General features: G+C 39.5%; 1 protein-coding gene across 2 annotated transcripts; it reads right to left on the reverse strand.

Annotated features, from left to right (window-relative positions):
* Positions 1 to 754: 754 nt before the first annotated feature.
* On the reverse strand, positions 755 to 19,000 carry acss2l (acyl-CoA synthetase short chain family member 2 like). 2 transcript variants are annotated; one of them, XM_057334722.1, is made up of 18 exons: positions 18,601 to 19,000; positions 18,323 to 18,518; positions 11,413 to 11,504; positions 11,179 to 11,282; positions 10,854 to 10,926; positions 8,705 to 8,780; positions 7,124 to 7,199; positions 6,901 to 7,038; positions 6,262 to 6,432; positions 5,955 to 6,088; positions 4,954 to 5,086; positions 4,759 to 4,815; positions 4,609 to 4,689; positions 4,412 to 4,520; positions 2,473 to 2,541; positions 1,901 to 2,077; positions 1,720 to 1,794; positions 755 to 1,392 (listed from the first exon to the last, which is right to left on the reverse strand). In XM_057334722.1, exons 1-18 carry the CDS (start codon positions 18,731 to 18,733, stop codon positions 1,265 to 1,267), a joined length of 2,022 nt encoding a protein of 673 aa, XP_057190705.1. In that variant the 5' UTR covers positions 18,734 to 19,000; the 3' UTR covers positions 755 to 1,264. The 2 variants fall into 2 exon arrangements, with proteins under 2 accessions (XP_057190705.1, XP_057190704.1); XM_057334721.1 differs by lacking the exons at positions 10,854 to 10,926; positions 11,179 to 11,282; positions 11,413 to 11,504; positions 18,323 to 18,518; positions 18,601 to 19,000 and adding exons at positions 8,978 to 9,050; positions 9,303 to 9,406; positions 9,537 to 9,660 and having other exon boundaries at positions 757 to 1,392.
* Positions 19,001 to 20,017: the final 1,017 nt, after the last annotated feature.

The raw sequence follows: 20,017 nt of genomic DNA on the forward strand, positions 1-20,017 counted from the left end.
AGAGTTTTGAGTTAGTGAAAAACTGTTGGAGAGAAATGAAGCACTGCAGCTGTCTGTCTGTCTGTAGCGTTTCAGTTTGTTTAACACACTTTTTATTAGTAGCCTACTTAGAGGGAGACGCTCTGTTCTTCCTCAAGAAGGTTGATGTCCTGGCGTATCGTGTGTGTGTGTGTGTGTGTGTGTGCGTGCGTGCGTGCGTGCGTGTGTGAGAGAGAGAGGCAGGCAGATGGCACAGACATCCTCTTGCTGCCAAACCTTTCGCACTCTTGTTAAGATGAGGGGGCTTGCAGGACCACTGTTGTCATGGTAACCGCATCCCTGCAGCTCAGGGTGATGTCATGATTTTGCCTTTGTTTGTATAGGGGTTTGTAAACGCAGTGTCGGCATGTCTCATTTCGTTTTTGTGTGCTTACAAACAAATGACAGACAGAACAAAAGGAAATTTAGCAGATGTATGAAAACGTAATCACTCAAAATCTTTCTGATAAATCTCTGTAGGCCTACGCTCATATTGCATAATATAACAGGCTGTACTCATGCATGTACTGTGCAATATACTGTGATGTAACGCCTCTTAAGAAAAGCTTAGATTTTGGATTTAAATCATATGATTTTTAAGCTTTTGGGAAAGGACACTGCAGAAATGCGAGAAAAAGTAGATGATCCGATCAGGCGCTGTATAAAATGATCTTGACTAAAGCAGACTACTGAAGAAAGAGTGTGTTTTTAGTGATTTATTGTTTTGGCCACAAGGGGGCGTGAATGTGTTGAGATGGTGCATGCATGCAAAAACAATAAGCCATAAAAACAACTGAGAGATCTTATTAGATACTGTATAATACAAGTTTATTTTTGAACACTTTTTTGTAACATAAACAGAATAAACAACTCGTCTAAGTATTGTTGATAAACTCTTTTGATATGCTACAGTAGATAAAGTGTAATGTGCAGTTATTGTGTTTGTCAAAGTCAGTACATGTACATACATGAAATCAGACCATCCTTCATATAGAACATGATATAAAACACCACAAAGAAACAAATGTTTACATAATTTATCCCCTGACAAGAATGAAACAAAAAAAATATGATTACCTTGCAATAACCGTGAGACATTTAGTGAGCTAAAGACAATTTCAGGGTGGGTTTTCATTTGGTAGTTTGTCATCAGCACCATTTCTGGTGTATTATGGCCAGAGAGAACCTCAAACCCAAAGTCTATAACCTCAGGTGAGCTTTGTGAAGATATGAGACCGTCCTCTCCTCAAGCAGCTGCTTCACATCTCTGACTGAACAGCACCTCCACGACCTTCGGGTCAGCCAGGGTCGAGAGGTCACCCAGGTCCTTCTCGTTGCGGGCGATCTGCCTCAAAACTCGCCGCATGATCTTACCTGCAGAACAGGTGAGAGACTCGAGTTTATTAAAAGAAATTTGGTAAACAAGACTATTTTCAGTTTAATAAATCTAAATGTATAAATCTTAATAAACGAAAGCAGAAAAAAATTTAATAAAAAAAAATTAATTAAATAAAAGATACAATTATTAAAAACTAGAAAAATATTAAAAACAAATCATTTTTGAACAATAAATAGTAAACATTTATTTTATTTTATTGCAGTGTGGATGTATAAGTCTTATACATAAAAAATCACACTAGTTGTAACTCTATTATATTTTATAGTTTTGTAAAAAAAAGCTTAAGAGAATGATGTTGTTACCTGAGCGTGTTTTGGGCAGGCCAGGTGCATTCTGGATGAAATCTGGGGTGGCTATTGGTCCGATCTTCTCCCTCACTAAATGACATATCAGTCCACACCAAAGACATGTTCTTCAGTTCACAAACACACACACACACACACGTGTGGATTAAATCATGTGATAGTGATGATGACCTCTGACCTTTTCTCTTCAGCTCCTCCATCAGCGTGCGGTTGAACTCTTTGTGGTCTTTCAGCATAACGAAACAGTACAGACACTCTCCCTTCACCGCATGAGGACGACTGACCACCGCCGCCTCAGCGACTGACGGGTGTTCGGTCAGAGCCCCTTCAACCTCCGCCGTACTCAACAGATGACCTTAAAGATGAGAGAGGATTTATTTGATACTCCAGAAATCACTTTATTTCCAGTATCAACTTCTGTATTTTCATCATTTATTCATCCTCATGTCATTCCAAACCTGTATGACTTTCTTTCTTCTGAAGAAGAAGATATTTTGAAGAAAATTAATAACCAAACAACACTGAACCCCATTGACTTCTATTGTATGAACACAAAACCACTGAGACATTTCTCAAAATATATTCTTTTGTGTTCTACTGAAAAAAAGAGTCGCATATAGATTTACAACCAAGTGAGAGTGAATAAATGATGACAGAGTTTTTATCTTTTGACGAATTGTCCTCTAAGTCAAATGCATGATTCCAGGTATAACCACTACGTGGCGCTGTACTGTACTCCCAGGTCCTCACCAGAGACATTCAGCATGTCATCAATTCTTCCAGTGATCCAGTAATATCCGTCTTTATCCCGTCTGCAGCCTGAGGACACAATGACACAATCTCAAACACTTCACCAGCTCGCTGCAATGTGATCCAGCAACAGGTCAGACTGAAATAGTAACTGCTCAAGTGAAGCCACACCACCATTAAACACCGACATGATGAAACCACAAAGCAACCACATGTTATATAACATGCTCCATAATACCTGAGAAGTCTTTTTTATTACCCTTACAAAAAAATAAGTTTATACAAGTTCACTATTAGTTTATACCAAATAATCCAGTTCTTGAAATGTCCAAGATTCACTGAGGGGACTTTTATTTTAAACATAAATCCCATTTTATCCCTGTATGAAATGTGCATAACATTTGGAGGCTATTTCATAAATTGAAGATGGACTTCTGTACTCCCTTAAAATTCACACACCCCTGCGCTAGCCTCATTTCTAGACTAGCCCTGTATATACAGTATAAAAACTCCTACAATGGTAGTTTGCTGAGAGTTAATCTCGCGTACTTTGGCCGCTACCTTTGGTCAAGGCCCGCCCAAGAGGCCTTATGACTGACAGGTAAAGTAACCAATCACGTTTCGTTTTGTGCCGCGTCATGTTTAGAGGCGTGAAAATGTCCCCGCAGTAACAGACCGGTGTACATTCACGAACGTGTCAAAAGTTAACAGCAACAACAATGTTTAAAGTCCCGGTGGAATAAAAAATGACAATTTTTTCATGAAATAGTGCAGCGTTTACTGTAAATAGTTTATCAATGTGGGCCATTCTCTTTTTAAAATTCATGTGCCCTCATAATCTTCAGGTAACATCTCAAAATCCACTTTCGCCCTCTAGTGATTATCCATTTTAAATGATGTATGTTAGACGGCATGGGCGGAGCATCTGTTAACTCCTCCCCTTCAACTGTTGCAACCCCTCATTTCGTTTTTAGACATCCAATCAAATCGCAGTGAAAAAAACGCAAGCCACGTCCACTCTTTCATTCGAAATTCCATTTTACTAGGAAATGCGTCAAAATACGGAAGTAAAAACGATCAAAAATTCCGGTTCACGAGGACTTTAAAGAGTTTATGCCGTGAACCTTGCATGCTTTTAAGAATTTAGCGTTTAGTCGACCGTGCTGAATTCTTATCCCAACCTTTGTAAAAAAGCGACAGCTTACTTCTTCGATCAGACGGCTTCGTGTTGTTTCCAACGCTCCACGGGCGTGACGTCTGAGGCTGAGACTAGCTGAGAGTATAGTGTACTTCAAAGTGTATTTTCATAAACTAAAAATGTGCTACAAGTGTTAAACTTCGCCTAAAGCCTAGTTGCAGAACAATAAAAAAATGTAGTTGTAAACTAGTTGTGTACTCAAAGTTTACTATTGGAACATTTAAAAGTACACTTTTATCAATTAAACAGTGGGACAATTAATGCCCAAGTAGTATTGAAATAAGGATATTAGTATATTTACTGCATAAAGTAACTTAAAATATACTTGAACTTAAGTATACAACTACTCACAAATCCAATTGCAAACATCATCCTTTCCTTAAATGTGAAGATATTCAGCACTGAGCAACATAATGCAACAAATATGATCAATAAAGTTCATCAAAATAAAGTCTGACTCCGGACAGAATATTGCGTATCCACAAACACTTAAAGACACACTTTTTTACATAAATTGAGTTTTGAAGTCTTTGACTGGTAGTGCAGTTGTTGCATGCACTTTAAATGTTCAGAAATGCCATCTGACTTAGGAAGATAAAAATGTCTCTAATGTGTTACCGTACAAATGTTTCACATTAATGATGAAAAATACATATTTTTTTGTTATACGTAACACAATGTGACACGTTTTTTTAAACCTTTTAACATTGACACAGGATCAGAAACGTGCTGCATCATTACCGTCTCCTGTCACATAGAATCCTGGGAATTTTCTGAAGTATGTGTTTTCAAAGCGTTCCTGGTTTCCATAAACACCCCTCATGATTCCCGGCCAGGGCTTCCGGAAAACCTGAGAGCAAACCAACCAAGGCATCAAACTAACATCTCATGTCCTGCAGTTTGAGTGATAGAACGAAAAACTAGAAGACGGATCTCACCAGGTATCCCTCCGCCTCTCCATCTAACTCTTCTCCATGCTCATTCAGAATAGCAGGCTGAACTCCGAAAAATGGGAACGTCTGCACAGAGACACATGTCAACTCGTATCACGCTGTCATATTCAACGTGAATGATTCAAAGAGACTCACGGCAGATCCCGGCTTCAGTGGTGTAGCCGCTGGCAGTGGAGTCAAAACATGTCCACCCTGACAACACAACAAACACAATTCATCTCATTATTAAATATTTAACCTTGTTTTATAAAACACAACGAAAACTGAAAGCAGGCCGATATCGAGTATATATTCTCTGTGATGCTGAATGTAAAGTTTGATGTGTTTCACCGTCTCTGTTTGCCAGAAGGTGTCGATAACTGGACACCGCTGCTGTCCCACAACATCATGATACCAGAGCCAAGCCTCCGGGTTTATGGGTTCCCCAACCGTACCCAACACACGCAAACTGGACAGATCATACCTGAGAGAAAGAGAGAGAGATGACATTACCATTAAAATAAAAATAAAAATTGTGTGAACTTGTGAAAATGCCCAGCGTAATGTTAGTGAGTAGTTATAGGGTGGCAGAGCGTTGCTATGAGGTTGCTAAGGTGAGAGCCTATACATTGTGTCTCTGATTGTTTAGGTTTCATTGGTTGATATTACAGCTCACCTCTTTTTACTCTGTCTGTTTGCGCTCGTGTGTGTGTCTGTTTGTGTCTGTATATATGTGTGCTTGTGTGTGTGTAGGTGTGTGTGTGTGTGTGTCCATCTGTCTCTTTGGTGTGTGTGTGCACGTGCGTGTTTGTTGTTGTATTTTGTGTGTGTGTGTCCATCTGTCTGTCTGGTGTGTGTATGTGTGTGTGTGTTGTATCTGGTGTGTGTGTGTGTATGTCTTCATGTGTCCATCTGTTTGTCTGGCATGTGTGTTTGCTGCTGTGTGTCTGGTGTGTGTAAATGTGTTTGTTGTTGTGTGTATGTGTGTGTTTGTCATTGTGTGTATGTGTGTCCATCTTTGTCTGATATGTGTGCATTTGTGTGTGTGTGCGTGCGTGCGTGCGTGTGTGTGTGTGTGTGTGTGTGTGTGTGTGTGTGTGTGCGCGCGTGCTTGTTGTTGTTGTGTGTCTGATGTGTGTATGTTGTTGTACCTGGTGTGTGTGTGTGTATGTCTTCATGTATCCATCTGTTTGTCTGGCATGTGTGTTTGTTGCTGTGTGTAAATGTGTTTGTTGTTGTGTATATGTGTGTCCATCTGTCTGTCTGATATGTGTGCATTTTTTGTGTGTCTTTGTTGTTGTCTGGTGTGTATGCGCATGAATGTGTATGTGTGTGTGTGTGCATGGGCTCACCGCTGCAGTGGTTCTCGTCCATATTTCATCAGCAGTCTGATAGCTGTGGGTGCGGTGTAGAATTTAGACACTCCATATTTCTCAATGATCTCCCAGAATCTGCCCACATGAGGGTAAACCGGTACACCTTCAAACTACACACACAGACACAAAAATCACTGTCATTCATTAGACTTCAAGCCGTTACAGGTGAAATTTAATCTTGCACTAAACTGACTTCATATTCGTAAAATCGAATATTAAAGCTATGATTTAATGTTGTATTTTGTACATAATGGCATTATAATTCAGTGTCTGTGGGACGTACGAGCACACTGGTTGCTCCATTGGCTAACGGGCCGTATGTGATGTAGGAGTGGCCTGTGATCCAGCCAATGTCTGCAGTGCACCAGTACACGTCGTCATGGTGATAATCAAACACGTACTTAAATGTCAATGCTGTATAGAGCATATAACCAGTGATAGTGTGTACCACCCCCTGTACAGAGAGAAAAAAACGAACAAATCAAAGAAACATAATGCCCAATATATGCCGTATACTACATACTATTTTTAAATATAGTATTTTTAAAACAGTATGTGGAATAGCTATATGCTACATTATTGTCACATGACCTCCATGAGTTTGCATGTTTAGTCAAGTGAGTGGCAACCGGTTTTCATCCAGTTTTGTGGAAATTGTTGTAAGTTTTGGCAAACAAATCAATAAGTCATATTTGCATACTAGGCACACTCAGTAAACATACTGCAAAGATAGAGTGGAAGTATGCCATTCTGAACACAACCATATTCCCCAAATGCCCATTGTGTTGCATTATTCTTGACTCCATATTTTATATACATTTTTATAAAAAAATTCTAATACATGTAATTTATGCACATGCTTTTAAATGATCTTTTTGTCTTCGTTCAGATCAGTGTTTAAGGAGGGTAAGAGGTCACCAGCCTTGGGTTTGCCGGTAGATCCGCTGGTGTAAAGTATGAAAAGAGGATCTTCAGAGTCCATCCACTCAGGTTCACATTCATCCGACACACCGTCCAGAAGATCATCCCACCAGATGTCACACTCTGCATCCCATGAGGTCTAAAACACACATATTTCACTTTTATTAGTAAGAACATCTAATATACGCTAATGATTTCTCTATACTTTGAACTGTTTGACTAACCTGTAGTTTGTTGGAAGCGTCTTTGTTTGTGATGAAAGCATGATGTTTCACAACCACACATTTCTGAACAGACATGCTGAGAGCGAGAGCGAGAAAGAGAGAGGTGTCATTCTCATGTTTCTACCTAAAAGGTACACTTTATATATATTTTAATTGTTTATATTTATTTTACTTGTAAATTAAAATGAGATTTGAAGGAGTGAGTGATGAACTTTGGACTACAAAGTTTTAAAGGGTAAGTTCATCCCAAAATCAAATTTGTGTGATTTTTAATCACCAATATGCTTTGAGACCTTCCGGCGTCTTCGGAGCACAAATAAAGATATTTAGGTGACCTCCGAGAGATTTCCAGGCCTCCTCATAGACATCATGAGTATAGTTGTTGTCAAGGTCCAGAAAAGTACTAAAGACATCGTAAAATTGGTCCATCTGCTCACAGTGGCTCAGTTGAATTTTTTGAAGCGACGACAAAACTTTATGTGCGAAAAACAAACCAAAATAATGACTTTCATCGATATATTCTCCTCTGTCTTGTATGGTGCGCGTTCATGGGAGCACTTCCACATATGCGCATTCGGTTTGTGCGGTTGGGCGAAAAAGTGCAAGTCTTCCTCAATATCGAAATCATCAGACATTTTGCGAAGATCAGCTTATATACAGCGTGCGTCTGCTTGTAAACACAGAGTTGCGCTTCCGGGTTGTCAGTCAGAACACTGCCGTCTGCCCCCACCGAATGCGCATGCGTGGAAGTGCTCTCGTGAACGCGCACCATAGACTGAGAATATATCCATTAAAGATGTTATTATTTTGGTTTGTTTTTCGCTCATAAAGTTTTGTCGTCGCTTCAAAAAATTCAATTGAGCCACTATGAGCAGATGGACCAATTTAACGATGTCTTTAGTACTTTTCTGTAACCATGATGTCTATGAGGAGGCCTGGAAATCTCTCAGAGGTCACCTAAAATACCTTTATTTTTTCTCCGAAGACACCGGAAGGTCTCAAAACATGTTCAACGTCATGTTGGTGAGTAAAAAAAATCACACAAATTAGATTTTGGGATGAACTTACCCTTCAACTGTTTACTGCACTACTTGTTTGCAGGCCATCAAATGGTTTGGCAATACAAATGTAAAGTTTTGTCATGCCCATAAAGTACATTCACAAACACTGTTCATCTAATCACTCAGAAAAACAAGCGGGTTGATGTGCATCATATGTCATCTTTCAGTGGTTTGTTTTTATTTCACCTGTGTGTTCATGAGATTCTAATCACTGTATTATGTCAACCGCTTGAGTAACGCCATCAACAGGAATGACAATCTACAACCATCTTATGACACGTTACTCAACACGCCCTGAGGTTTCTGCTACATGTTTCTTGTTTGATCTATGATGCTTATGTCTCATTTCACACATCGCCATGGTGACATGAAGGGAAGTTTCCAAGCTGTGCTGTTGCCTGGCAACCCCTGCAGTTTACGATTGGGTGAGTGCCAGAGGAACGGGCTCCTGGACAGGTTCAGGAGGGTTTCTGTAAACGGAGTTTGGTCTGACAGAGGAGAACATTAAAGAGAGATGTACCTTCCCTTACAGCGCTCCAGAGCTTCATCTGCTATCTTCTTCAGATTGATCAGTTTATCACCTCTGTAAACGCCGTCTGTAGGTCACGTACACACACAGAGAGTGAAAACGCGTGAGAAGAGGACAGAAGAGAAAATACATCTCAGCCCATGGATCACTGACCACATGTTGCATTTTGGACACAAAATTGGCAAACCCATGCAAACTCTTTAAAAGAAACTTCTGACAGGTGAGATGATGTAATGAGGTAAACTCCGCCCCATTCACACACACCTGCTGTCACTAAAATACTGCACTGAGCGTCCATGATCCTCTCACACAGAGACTCAGAGGAGAAGCCTGCAAACTGACAGAGGAGAAAAATAAACGTTTAAGATAGTTCTACAAAAGAAATGATGACATTCTGTTCTATAGATATGGCCTAGGTTCCTCCATCCAATATTTCTGTAACGTTTTATGTACATATTTAAATGAATTGGCAAAGTAATGGGCTTAAATAGGGAATCTATACGTTAAATGTATTCAATGTAAGTCTTAAATAAATGCCAAATACATGAAAGTCAATATACAGATTAAGAAAAAACGTGAATTTGCTCACCACAATCGAGTGAACCGCACCAATTCTAGCACAGGCCAGCATTGTGTACACCAGCTCTGGAATCATGGGAAGGTAGATGGCCACCCTGTCCCCTTTCTTTACACCTGTATCACACATCAAGATTTGATTAAAATCAGATTTGAATGTTAGAGATCATAGATGAAATGAGCAGTTCTTCATGAGGTGTTGTGATATCTGTAATATCATGTGTTCAGAGGAAGATGGTTGTCTTACCCAACAGCTTTAGAGCATTAGCACATCTGCACACCTGTCTCAACAGCTGACTGTAGGTGATGGTCAGATGATGATCAGGAGAGTTACCTTCCCTGTGGAAATACCACATTTCAGCTTGCACATGTGTCCCATTTCATCAGAAATAGATAAGATGTCTTTTGCCTGTATTAGATTTGGATGTCTGTCTGCTCTGTGTTTGGCCTTGTGTTTATTGCACAAGCATGAAGAACAGTCAACTCAGCAGATTGACATATCTCACTAACAACATCTCATGAGATCTCTTTAATATCTTATGAGACATCAATGATATTAAATGGAAACAGATCTCAGATATTTCTCCAGAGAAAAGGATGCACTGTAAAAAATCCAACTTAAAAATGTTCTCCTAACAAAATCAATTAAGTTGGGCAAACCAGTCCAGTAAACAAAATAATCTTTGTCAGCAACCATTTTAATCTAAATTTGTTCAGTATACACAAAATAATAAATTGACTCCTACTAAAAAATCTTTGTTCAAGATACTTAACATGCTATTTCATGCATTCTGACTTCTTTTCACTGTTGAACGTGCTGGCTTCTAATGCTTAACATGGTCAACTTGTTAAAAAACGAGTTGGACGTATGACATAGTATTTCTGTGCTTGATACACTCCCCCAGCACTCCAACTTGTTTCGGAAAGTTTTTTTTAAAGTCTGGATCCCTGTTTTGTAACAGGGATCCTATTCCTTTCATTGGACAATTCTCCCGGAAAAGCACGGCAAGGCGAAAGAAAGAGCCCACCCATGCGCCAACCGATGAGCGAGACCCGCTTACCATCAAGATTGTGTGCGCTGCGGTGCAGCTCGTTACTCTTGCGATAGTGAAGTTTAGGTGTGTCTGTTTGTTCGCTGCATTTCAGTGATGGATGTTATAAAAACGGTGGATATAACGATGGATTTGGAGATCGTTTGAAACTGATATATGGCGTGGTCCCAGTGCTAAAAGATGCCGGACATGAACTGCACGCGATAAGTGAAACTAAGTCATATGTCTGTGTTTTGTTGGCAGTCGGTGCGGAACGTTACGTGCATAATTGTGTCCTTGTGCTGTTGTGTGCTCGTGCTGTAGTTCTGTCCCACTGCCAGCCTCCAGCAGCTCGTGTTTTTCCAGAAATAATCATACAGCTGTCACAACTCTGTCCTTCCTATCATGAGGTTTCTGGTCTGTGGACGGAGTTGTGACGGTGCCATGTCTTTTGTGCTTGTTTTGTTATGTGTGGANAACTTCTGACAGGTGAGATGATGTAATGAGGTAAACTCCGCCCCATTCACACACACCTGCTGTCACTAAAATACTGCACTGAGCGTCCATGATCCTCTCACACAGAGACTCAGAGGAGAAGCCTGCAAACTGACAGAGGAGAAAAATAAACGTTTAAGATAGTTCTACAAAAGAAATGATGACATTCTGTTCTATAGATATGGCCTAGGTTCCTCCATCCAATATTTCTGTAACGTTTTATGTACATATTTAAATGAATTGGCAAAGTAATGGGCTTAAATAGGGAATCTATACGTTAAATGTATTCAATGTAAGTCTTAAATAAATGCCAAATACATGAAAGTCAATATACAGATTAAGAAAAAACGTGAATTTGCTCACCACAATCGAGTGAACCGCACCAATTCTAGCACAGGCCAGCATTGTGTACACCAGCTCTGGAATCATGGGAAGGTAGATGGCCACCCTGTCCCCTTTCTTTACACCTGTATCACACATCAAGATTTGATTAAAATCAGATTTGAATGTTAGAGATCATAGATGAAATGAGCAGTTCTTCATGAGGTGTTGTGATATCTGTAATATCATGTGTTCAGAGGAAGATGGTTGTCTTACCCAACAGCTTTAGAGCATTAGCACATCTGCACACCTGTCTCAACAGCTGACTGTAGGTGATGGTCAGATGATGATCAGGAGAGTTACCTTCCCTGTGGAAATACCACATTTCAGCTTGCACATGTGTCCCATTTCATCAGAAATAGATAAGATGTCTTTTGCCTGTATTAGATTTGGATGTCTGTCTGCTCTGTGTTTGGCCTTGTGTTTATTGCACAAGCATGAAGAACAGTCAACTCAGCAGATTGACATATCTCACTAACAACATCTCATGAGATCTCTTTAATATCTTATGAGACATCAATGATATTAAATGGAAACAGATCTCAGATATTTCTCCAGAGAAAAGGATGCACTGTAAAAAATCCAACTTAAAAATGTTCTCCTAACAAAATCAATTAAGTTGGGCAAACCAGTCCAGTAAACAAAATAATCTTTGTCAGCAACCATTTTAATCTAAATTTGTTCAGTATACACAAAATAATAAATTGACTCCTACTAAAAAATCTTTGTTCAAGATACTTAACATGCTATTTCATGCATTCTGACTTCTTTTCACTGTTGAACGTGCTGGCTTCTAATGCTTAACATGGTCAACTTGTTAAAAAACGAGTTGGACGTATGACATAGTATTTCTGTGCTTGATACACTCCCCCAGCACTCCAACTTGTTTCGGAAAGTTTTTTTTAAAGTCTGGATCCCTGTTTTGTAACAGGGATCCTATTCCTTTCATTGGACAATTCTCCCGGAAAAGCACGGCAAGGCGAAAGAAAGAGCCCACCCATGCGCCAACCGATGAGCGAGACCCGCTTACCATCAAGATTGTGTGCGCTGCGGTGCAGCTCGTTACTCTTGCGATAGTGAAGTTTAGGTGTGTCTGTTTGTTCGCTGCATTTCAGTGATGGATGTTATAAAAACGGTGGATATAACGATGGATTTGGAGATCGTTTGAAACTGATATATGGCGTGGTCCCAGTGCTAAAAGATGCCGGACATGAACTGCACGCGATAAGTGAAACTAAGTCATATGTCTGTGTTTTGTTGGCAGTCGGTGCGGAACGTTACGTGCATAATTGTGTCCTTGTGCTGTTGTGTGCTCGTGCTGTAGTTCTGTCCCACTGCCAGCCTCCAGCAGCTCGTGTTTTTCCAGAAATAATCATACAGGTGTCACAACTCTGTCCTTCCTATCATGAGGTTTCTGGTCTGTGGACGGAGTTGTGACGGTGCCATGTCTTTTGTGCTTGTTTTGTTATGTGTGGAGGACACGTGGCCATTGTTGTTTACTTTGTGCTGCGTGTTCTCTTGTCATGTCGTTCAGCCCCGCCCTCCTGTCTCCCGTAATTATTGCCCGTTGTGTGTGATCTCTGTCACCTGCCCGTCACGTCCCTTGTGTAATTTTCCCTCGTTAGTGTTCCCTTATATAATGCCCCTTTGTTCTCTGTCTGTTGTCGTTTTGTTGTCAAACTTGTTGTCGTGAGAACTACAGGTCAATCCCTTCGTGTCGTTGGTGTAGTAAGTCTCGAGTTGTTCATGTTTATCTGTTTCCCTAGTCTAGCTCTGTTTCTACCTTTTTGGTTATGGTGTTTGTTTTGTTTTAACGAGTATTATTTGCCTGTTTTCCCCCTTGTGGGTTTTGTTTTGTATTTTTGTTGAATAAAGACATTTTTCTGTACTCTCCTGTCTGCGACTGGGTTCTGCCAAACCGATCAGTGACAACAGCTGTATAAATCTTTAATAAATGTGATCAAACAAAACACTCTTCGAAGATACGATGCAATACTACTGTATAGGTACTCAAGATTAATATGAGATTGGCAGAAACTGCGTGTGATACCTGATCTTTAACAAACTGTGTAATCTGAACAAACGGAAAGTTCCCAGAATGCATTGCGACATGTTCAATTAGTTTTTTTTAATCAGTCCTTAAAAATATTACTGTTTTAGTGTTTGCAGACATTATTGTTACATTCTTGTTGTTCAAAATGCTAGTTGCCTGATATTGCCTGTATAGATTTGTTTTTTAATGAATGATGGGTTTTTCAATTGTCAACATGATCAAGGTTTGGGTGTTCAGTGTTGACGGATAAGTGCTGCAGCATGACGCAAAAGTGGCTTCAATACAACTGTTTGAGCAGTTTCTTGACCAATGTTCTGGTCTGTTTTGATTAAAGCATTTACAAAATGTATTAAAATAATAAAAGAAAGTTAAATGAAAACTTAATCTTCTAAGTTGGGTGGACTAAAAGTCGTTGTTGAAAGAATTTAGAAAACGGCTTGCTGCCCAATGAATTAAGTTGGTTCAACTATTTTTTTTCTTTTTGTAGTTACTCAGTAAATTTAGTTCACATAAACTGCTTGCCCTAAAGTTGAGTAAATGAGAAAAAGCTAGGAGAAATTAGTACTAAGATTTTTTTGTTGTGTAGGCTGTTTGATGGCTGTTCACCATCAAAATGAAAATTCTGTAATCATTTACTCACCCTGTTGTCATTTTAAACCTGTGTGCTTTGTGTAAATAATGACAGGAATTTCATTTTGAAGGTGAACTATTCCTTTACGAGATCTCAACAGTGTGTCAAACTGAGCTCAGATTTGTCAAGTCTGCGATCAAAATTCAATATTATTGAAGATCTCAAAATGAACTCAAATTTAATCAAATCCAGATTATTTTACCTCTACAATCTACATTCATTTTACACCTCCATACTCTTCACGTATTTCAACAATTACACATTTGAGGCCTCCAGGGCACCACACAGATTTTATTAAAGAATTTGGTGGGTTCTTATCAGAACTAGTACTGGCCGCAGATAGAGTCCTTGTCGTTGGTGACATTAACATCCATGTAGATAACGTTACAGATGCCTTAGGAATGGCTTTCAAAGACACTCTTAACTCCATGGGCGTTAGTCAACATGTGTCAGGACCCACTCACCTTCGTAATCATAATTTAGATTTAATACTGAAATTAAGAAATTAAGACATTTCGGATCATTATCTGGTATTATGTGTGCTTCACTGGCCTATGGCTGCAAATAAAACTCATTGTTACAAATATGGTAGAACAATAACTTCAACTACCAAAGATGCCTTTCTCGATAATCTGCCTGAATTGTCTCAAATCTCTAGCATGAGTAATAACGTTGAAGATCTTGACCCTACCACTGAAAATTTTAATTCCACCTTCTCGGAAACGCTAGACACATTTGCTCCTCTGCGTTTAAAGAACAATAAAAATGGCAAAATTAGAGGTATTTTGTACAGCATGGAAGGATAGTATTCGAAAATACAGGGAAGCCTTAAAAACGTCTAGATCCGCCTACTTTTCATCACTAATAGAAGAAAACCAGCACAACCCTAAGTTTTTATTTAACACAGTGGCTAAATTAACAAAAAATAAATCGTCAGCGACTTCAGATTCTGGATATTAGCATAACAGTGATGAATTTATGAACTACTTCACAAATAAAATCCAAGATATTAGAAAAAAAATTATAACAATGCAATCAGAAGTGAAACCCGCTGAACAATCTAACTACAGCGCCCTTAAGGAGAAAATGCAATTATTTTATACCGTAGATCACGATGAGCTGTCTAAAATCATTAGATCATCTAAATCAACAACATGCATTCTAGACCCTATACCTACAAATCTACTGAAAGAGATGCTCTCAGAAATTATAGATCCTCTTATTATTATTATTAACTCATCTCTGACATTAGGACATGTGCCTAAAGCATATAAGGTGGCTGTTATAAGGCCCCTTGTCAAAAAACCCCAACTCGACCCTAGAGAACTAAGGAACTACAGGCCTATATCGAATCTACCTTTCATATCTAAAGTTCTGGAAAAAGTAGTTTCAACTCAATTATGCTCCTTCCTCCAAAGGAATGACATCAATGAAGAATTCCAGTCTGGATTTAGAGCATGTCACAGTACAGAGACTGCTTTGATCAGAGTTACAAATGATCTGCTATTGGCGTCTGACCGAGGTTGTATCTCGTTATTGGTGCTGTTAGACTAAGGTCAGCACTAAAGTACTGCATTCGACACCATTGACCACAGCACACTCCTACATAGACTCGAAAATTACGTCGGCATTAAGGGAATAGCTTTGAAATGGTTTAAAGGCGGGGTGTCCCATTTCTCTTAGCCGTTGTTGATGTTCAAATCACCAAAACAAACACACCCCTACCCCCATCTTTCGCTTTGGTCAGCGCTCGGCTCGGCTAATGACCGTCCTGTGCGCTGTGCACCTTACTGCTGATTGGCTACAAGGTTGTTTTGGTACCCGATCCGTTGTCTAAAGCGTAATTCGGAAATCGGTTACCCCGCCTTTAAATCTTATTTATCCAACCGTTTTCAATTTGTAGCAATAAACAACTCAACTTTATTTATATAGCGCTTTTTACAATTTTCATTGTTACAAAGCAGCTGTACATGAGACATATTGACTATAAGCAAAACAATTAAAGTTGTACCTGCAGAAACAAGAAAAAGGTGAAAACACAGAAGACAGACATACCCACATACAAAACACTCCACACACACAATATGCACACATACTAACACACACACACGGACGCGCAAACACACGGATGCGCACACACACCCACACACACACACACACACACACACATACATACACACACACGCACACACACGCACACAAACACACACACACAGACACACAATGTCTGGTTTATTATCTCCGTGGGGACAGTCCATAGGCGTAATGTTTTTTATACTGTACAAACTGTATATTTTATCTCCTAACCCAACCCCTAAACCTAAAGATCATAGAAAACTTTTTGCATTTTTAGATTTTTTAAAAATATTGTACTGTACAATTTATAAGCTTTTGTGCCCATAGCAATCTCAATTTTGGTCCCCACGGTGACACGAGTCCCCATGTGTTGGTGTGCATTCAGGTTTAGGTCCCCACTGGGATATAAAAACATGAACAAGCACGCACACACACACATACACACACACACGCACGCACGCACGCACGCACGCACACACACACACACACACACACACACACACACACGCATGCACGCACAGTGAAAGCACACATTTAAGATAAAGGAGAGAGAAACACAGGTCAAATATTAAACAGACTATAAATTCCTATATGCAATATTAATTAAGTAAAACTTTAAAATTCTAAAGCAGCCCCCCCGGCCAGGCAAAGTCCAGTACACCGTACTGGACTTGCGATTTGCGTGACACCTCATTGTTTATTGCTACAAATTGAAAACGGTCAGATAAAGGGGGTTTAGGCTGCATTAGTTAGATCAACCGGAACCAAGAACACTTCCAACAACAACTGATGTACTTGTTGCATCAAAGAGTGCAGAACAGTACTCTACTCTCAGATGTCTTGTCTCATTGTTCCAAGGTTACCACAGCGAGCAGGATGCAGTTCATGCCCAGACCTGATGGTAGAGTGGAGAATGGGAAGCGGCGACCTGACAAGAGCTGAGATGATAGAGCTGGATAAAGAAGGACGCGGCGACTTGACACGTCTTCACTACAAAATTTCAAATGCTATTAGATTATTAATGATAATCTTAAATCTATAATTTACCTTATTAGTTAGTTTATTTATTTTTATTTAGCCTTGTTGTGCAAGCACTGCCGAGCTTGTGCAGAGGCAGCAGCTTTTGCCAGAGGGGAACTGGAATCGCCTGGTTGGGCCTGGCTTCACCTGAGGTTTTTTTTCTCGATTGGAGTTTTGGGTTCCTCGCCACCGTTTGCAAACTGTTATGCACTATTTGCCTGTCAATTACAATTTTAAAGTTTTACTTTTATTTAATTGCATATAGGAATTTATAGTCTGTTTAATATTTGACCTGTTTCTCTCTCACTGTGTGTGTGTGTGTGCGTGCGTGCGTGTGTGTGTAGGTGTGTGTGTGTGTGTGTGTGTGTGTGTGTGTATGTGTGCGTGTGCGTGCTTGTCTGTGTGTGTAGGTGTGTGTGTGTGCTTGTCTGTGTGTGTGGCTCGACCTGATTTTGCCAAGTGGTTGATGTCCTCAGGGCAACATATTTTGTTGACCTAAGGACAACATTTTTATAAATAAAACCTAAACCCACACCAAACCCCAACCCTAACCATAACTTACCCCTAAAATCAGAGGGAAATGATAAGTGAAAAACAATGGTCTAGAAGCACCTAATCCTGGTTGTAAGATTAAATTTAAAATAAACTGTTAATTTATTTCTGAAATCTGATTGGTTGATTTAAATGTTGTCCCAGGGTCCTAAGGACATCAACCACTTAGCAAAATCAGGATAGCCGTGTGTATTGATGTGTGTTAGTACGTGTGCATATTGTGTGTGTGGAGTGTTTTGTGTGTGGGTGTGTCTGTCTTCTGTGTTTTCACCTTTTTTTGTTTTTACATTAAATGTTTTGCTTTTAGTCAATATGTTTCTTGTACAGCTGCTTCGTAACAATGAAAATTGTAAAAAAGTGCTATATAAATAAAGTTGACTTGACTTGACACTTTCATTTGTTTCTCTTTCTATTTCTCCTATGTAGATTGTTTTCATTATTTCTCATTATGTCAACGGTGTGTTTGGTATTATGAGTTTGTTCATTTTGCCTGCTCATTGTGTCTGTGTCCTCTTGCTGGTTAATGTCTAAATGAAGTGTACACTCTGCATAGTTTGCATGCTTTTGTTCTTGTCGTTGGCTATGAAAACCGAACTATCTGCCAAAACCACCTCATCTAGCGTGCCAGAAAAAAACAGTGTAGGCTGGATTATGGATTACAGCTCTCTTTAGAAAACATCAGGATTGAATCAAACGCATCAGCTATTAAAATGTATGAAGACTGTAGATTCATGTAGAACACATGATATATGCACTACTTCAACACAGCAGAAGATATTTCGAATTTCGATTACCAGTAGTATGCCACTTTGTCTCCGAGGTTCCTTTCGTGCACATTTCGGTCAAGAACATTGTAGCAGATGTTTGTTCTTGCACCCTCCATGAACTTCACATGGACGTTCCCCTTGGTAACATCAAAGTTGTACTGTAACATCTGTCCCGACGGAGACTTCTTCCAGAAAAACTCTTGTGAAACATCCCCCCAAAATTCTGCATTTCCGATAAACACATTTTCAGTGATTTACAACAACTCTCTGATTCAGATGCAGAGTTTTGAACGGCCATACTGTACCTTCAGGTTCCTCTATGGATTTTTTGTATAGAGAAAGATAGGCATCAAAGTCTGGCACGTGTGCATCCGTAAACAGGCCATTAGGTGGATTGTAAACATTCTCTCCTGGTTCCTGAGGCCCTGGAACGACCATGTTGGTGGAGCTCGCAACAGCAGTTCCTACGATCTGTGTTACAACAGGCTTCTCTCAGTAGATGAAGCAGTTTATTATGGCCATGCATGTGCCACCCACCCCTTTAATCCGTGTCAATCTGCTCAGAGCCTCCTCCACCAATCACAGGGCTTCATTCGGCACTCCTACTTTTTGTTTGGTTGAGCGACTGCTCGGCTGCTGATCCCACTGCAGAGGGAGGTGCAGCACGAGCCAACGGCCTGACCGGCATCAGACTGCGTGTTTACCTAAAAAAGACACATACAGGAGCTACAGTATGTTAGTGAGGACCTCTCACAGACACAATAGTTTTCATGCTAAGATACTGATGTTTACTGTACCCATAACCCAACCCACACGTAAACCTGTTGACACGCTTGGATTTAATGCCTGAGAGCTATTTATGAACCCTTCAAATAGCCAGGACCACTTTAAAGGTCGGTTTTTTATATATTTAAAAAGACAAAAAGTATATTTGACTCTCACAAGTATAACTAAAATTGTACACAGACATCAATTACATTTTTAGATATGTAAATGAGGACCAACCATAAACAAGTTTTGATGTTTTTGGACCAACCATAAACAAGTTTTGATGTTTTGGAGAATTTGGTGAAGGTCATACTGTATTCTACTTCCTAAAATAATTGTTTTCTGACATGATGATCATCATGACTCATTTACGGTCTGTTGCAACTCTGGACTGCACTGCCCACCCTTTGCTGGCATTTACTGGAAATGTGGCCATACAAAGCAATGCTGTCTTCTGGACATACAAAAACAAAATAATTTCTCCTAGACAAAAGCTGAGATGCACAAAATGCCTTGCACCCACAATAAATGCCACTTGCTTTTTGTTTTATTATTTGCAATCCCGTATTTGCAAAACAGTTGTACACCTATGCAGTGTAGTAAATTAGTATATTGTTGTATTTTACAGTACTCGCTTTGTTAACATACACAACAGTATTCAGTAGTGTGAACAATACTGAATTGATAAACTGTAGTAAATACTGTAGCATACTGTAATATTTAATATGGTAAAATAAAAAAATACTACAGTATCAGTAGTTTAATATAGTAAAGGACTACAGTCTTTTTTTAAAGTAACTTAGTATGGCGTTTACACTGAAGCATTCAGCAGACGCTTTTAATTTACATAGATGAAAATGAAACGTTTAAAAAAGTAAAATAAACTGTTTAACAAAGTACATTGCGAACTATTATACGTCGTCTTTAATTACAGTGTCGCAAATGTACATTGCA

Source organism: Triplophysa rosa, linkage group LG5, assembly GCF_024868665.1.
Source record: "Triplophysa rosa linkage group LG5, Trosa_1v2, whole genome shotgun sequence".
Classification (NCBI taxonomy): domain Eukaryota; kingdom Metazoa; phylum Chordata; class Actinopteri; order Cypriniformes; family Nemacheilidae; genus Triplophysa; species Triplophysa rosa.

Bases quoted from the DNA above. Each gene is read 5' to 3' on its own strand.
- acss2l (XM_057334722.1), bottom strand. From the start codon at position 18,733: ATGGTCGTTCCAGGGCCTCAGGAACCAGGAGAGAATGTTTACAATCCA. The intron at 7,039-7,123 runs GTTAGTCAAACA...TGTGTGTTTTAG, and splicing joins ACGCTTCCAACAAACTACAG to ACCTCATGGGATGCAGAGTG. The intron at 6,089-6,261 runs GTACGTCCCACA...CTGTGTGTGTAG, and splicing joins ATGGAGCAACCAGTGTGCTC to TTTGAAGGTGTACCGGTTTA.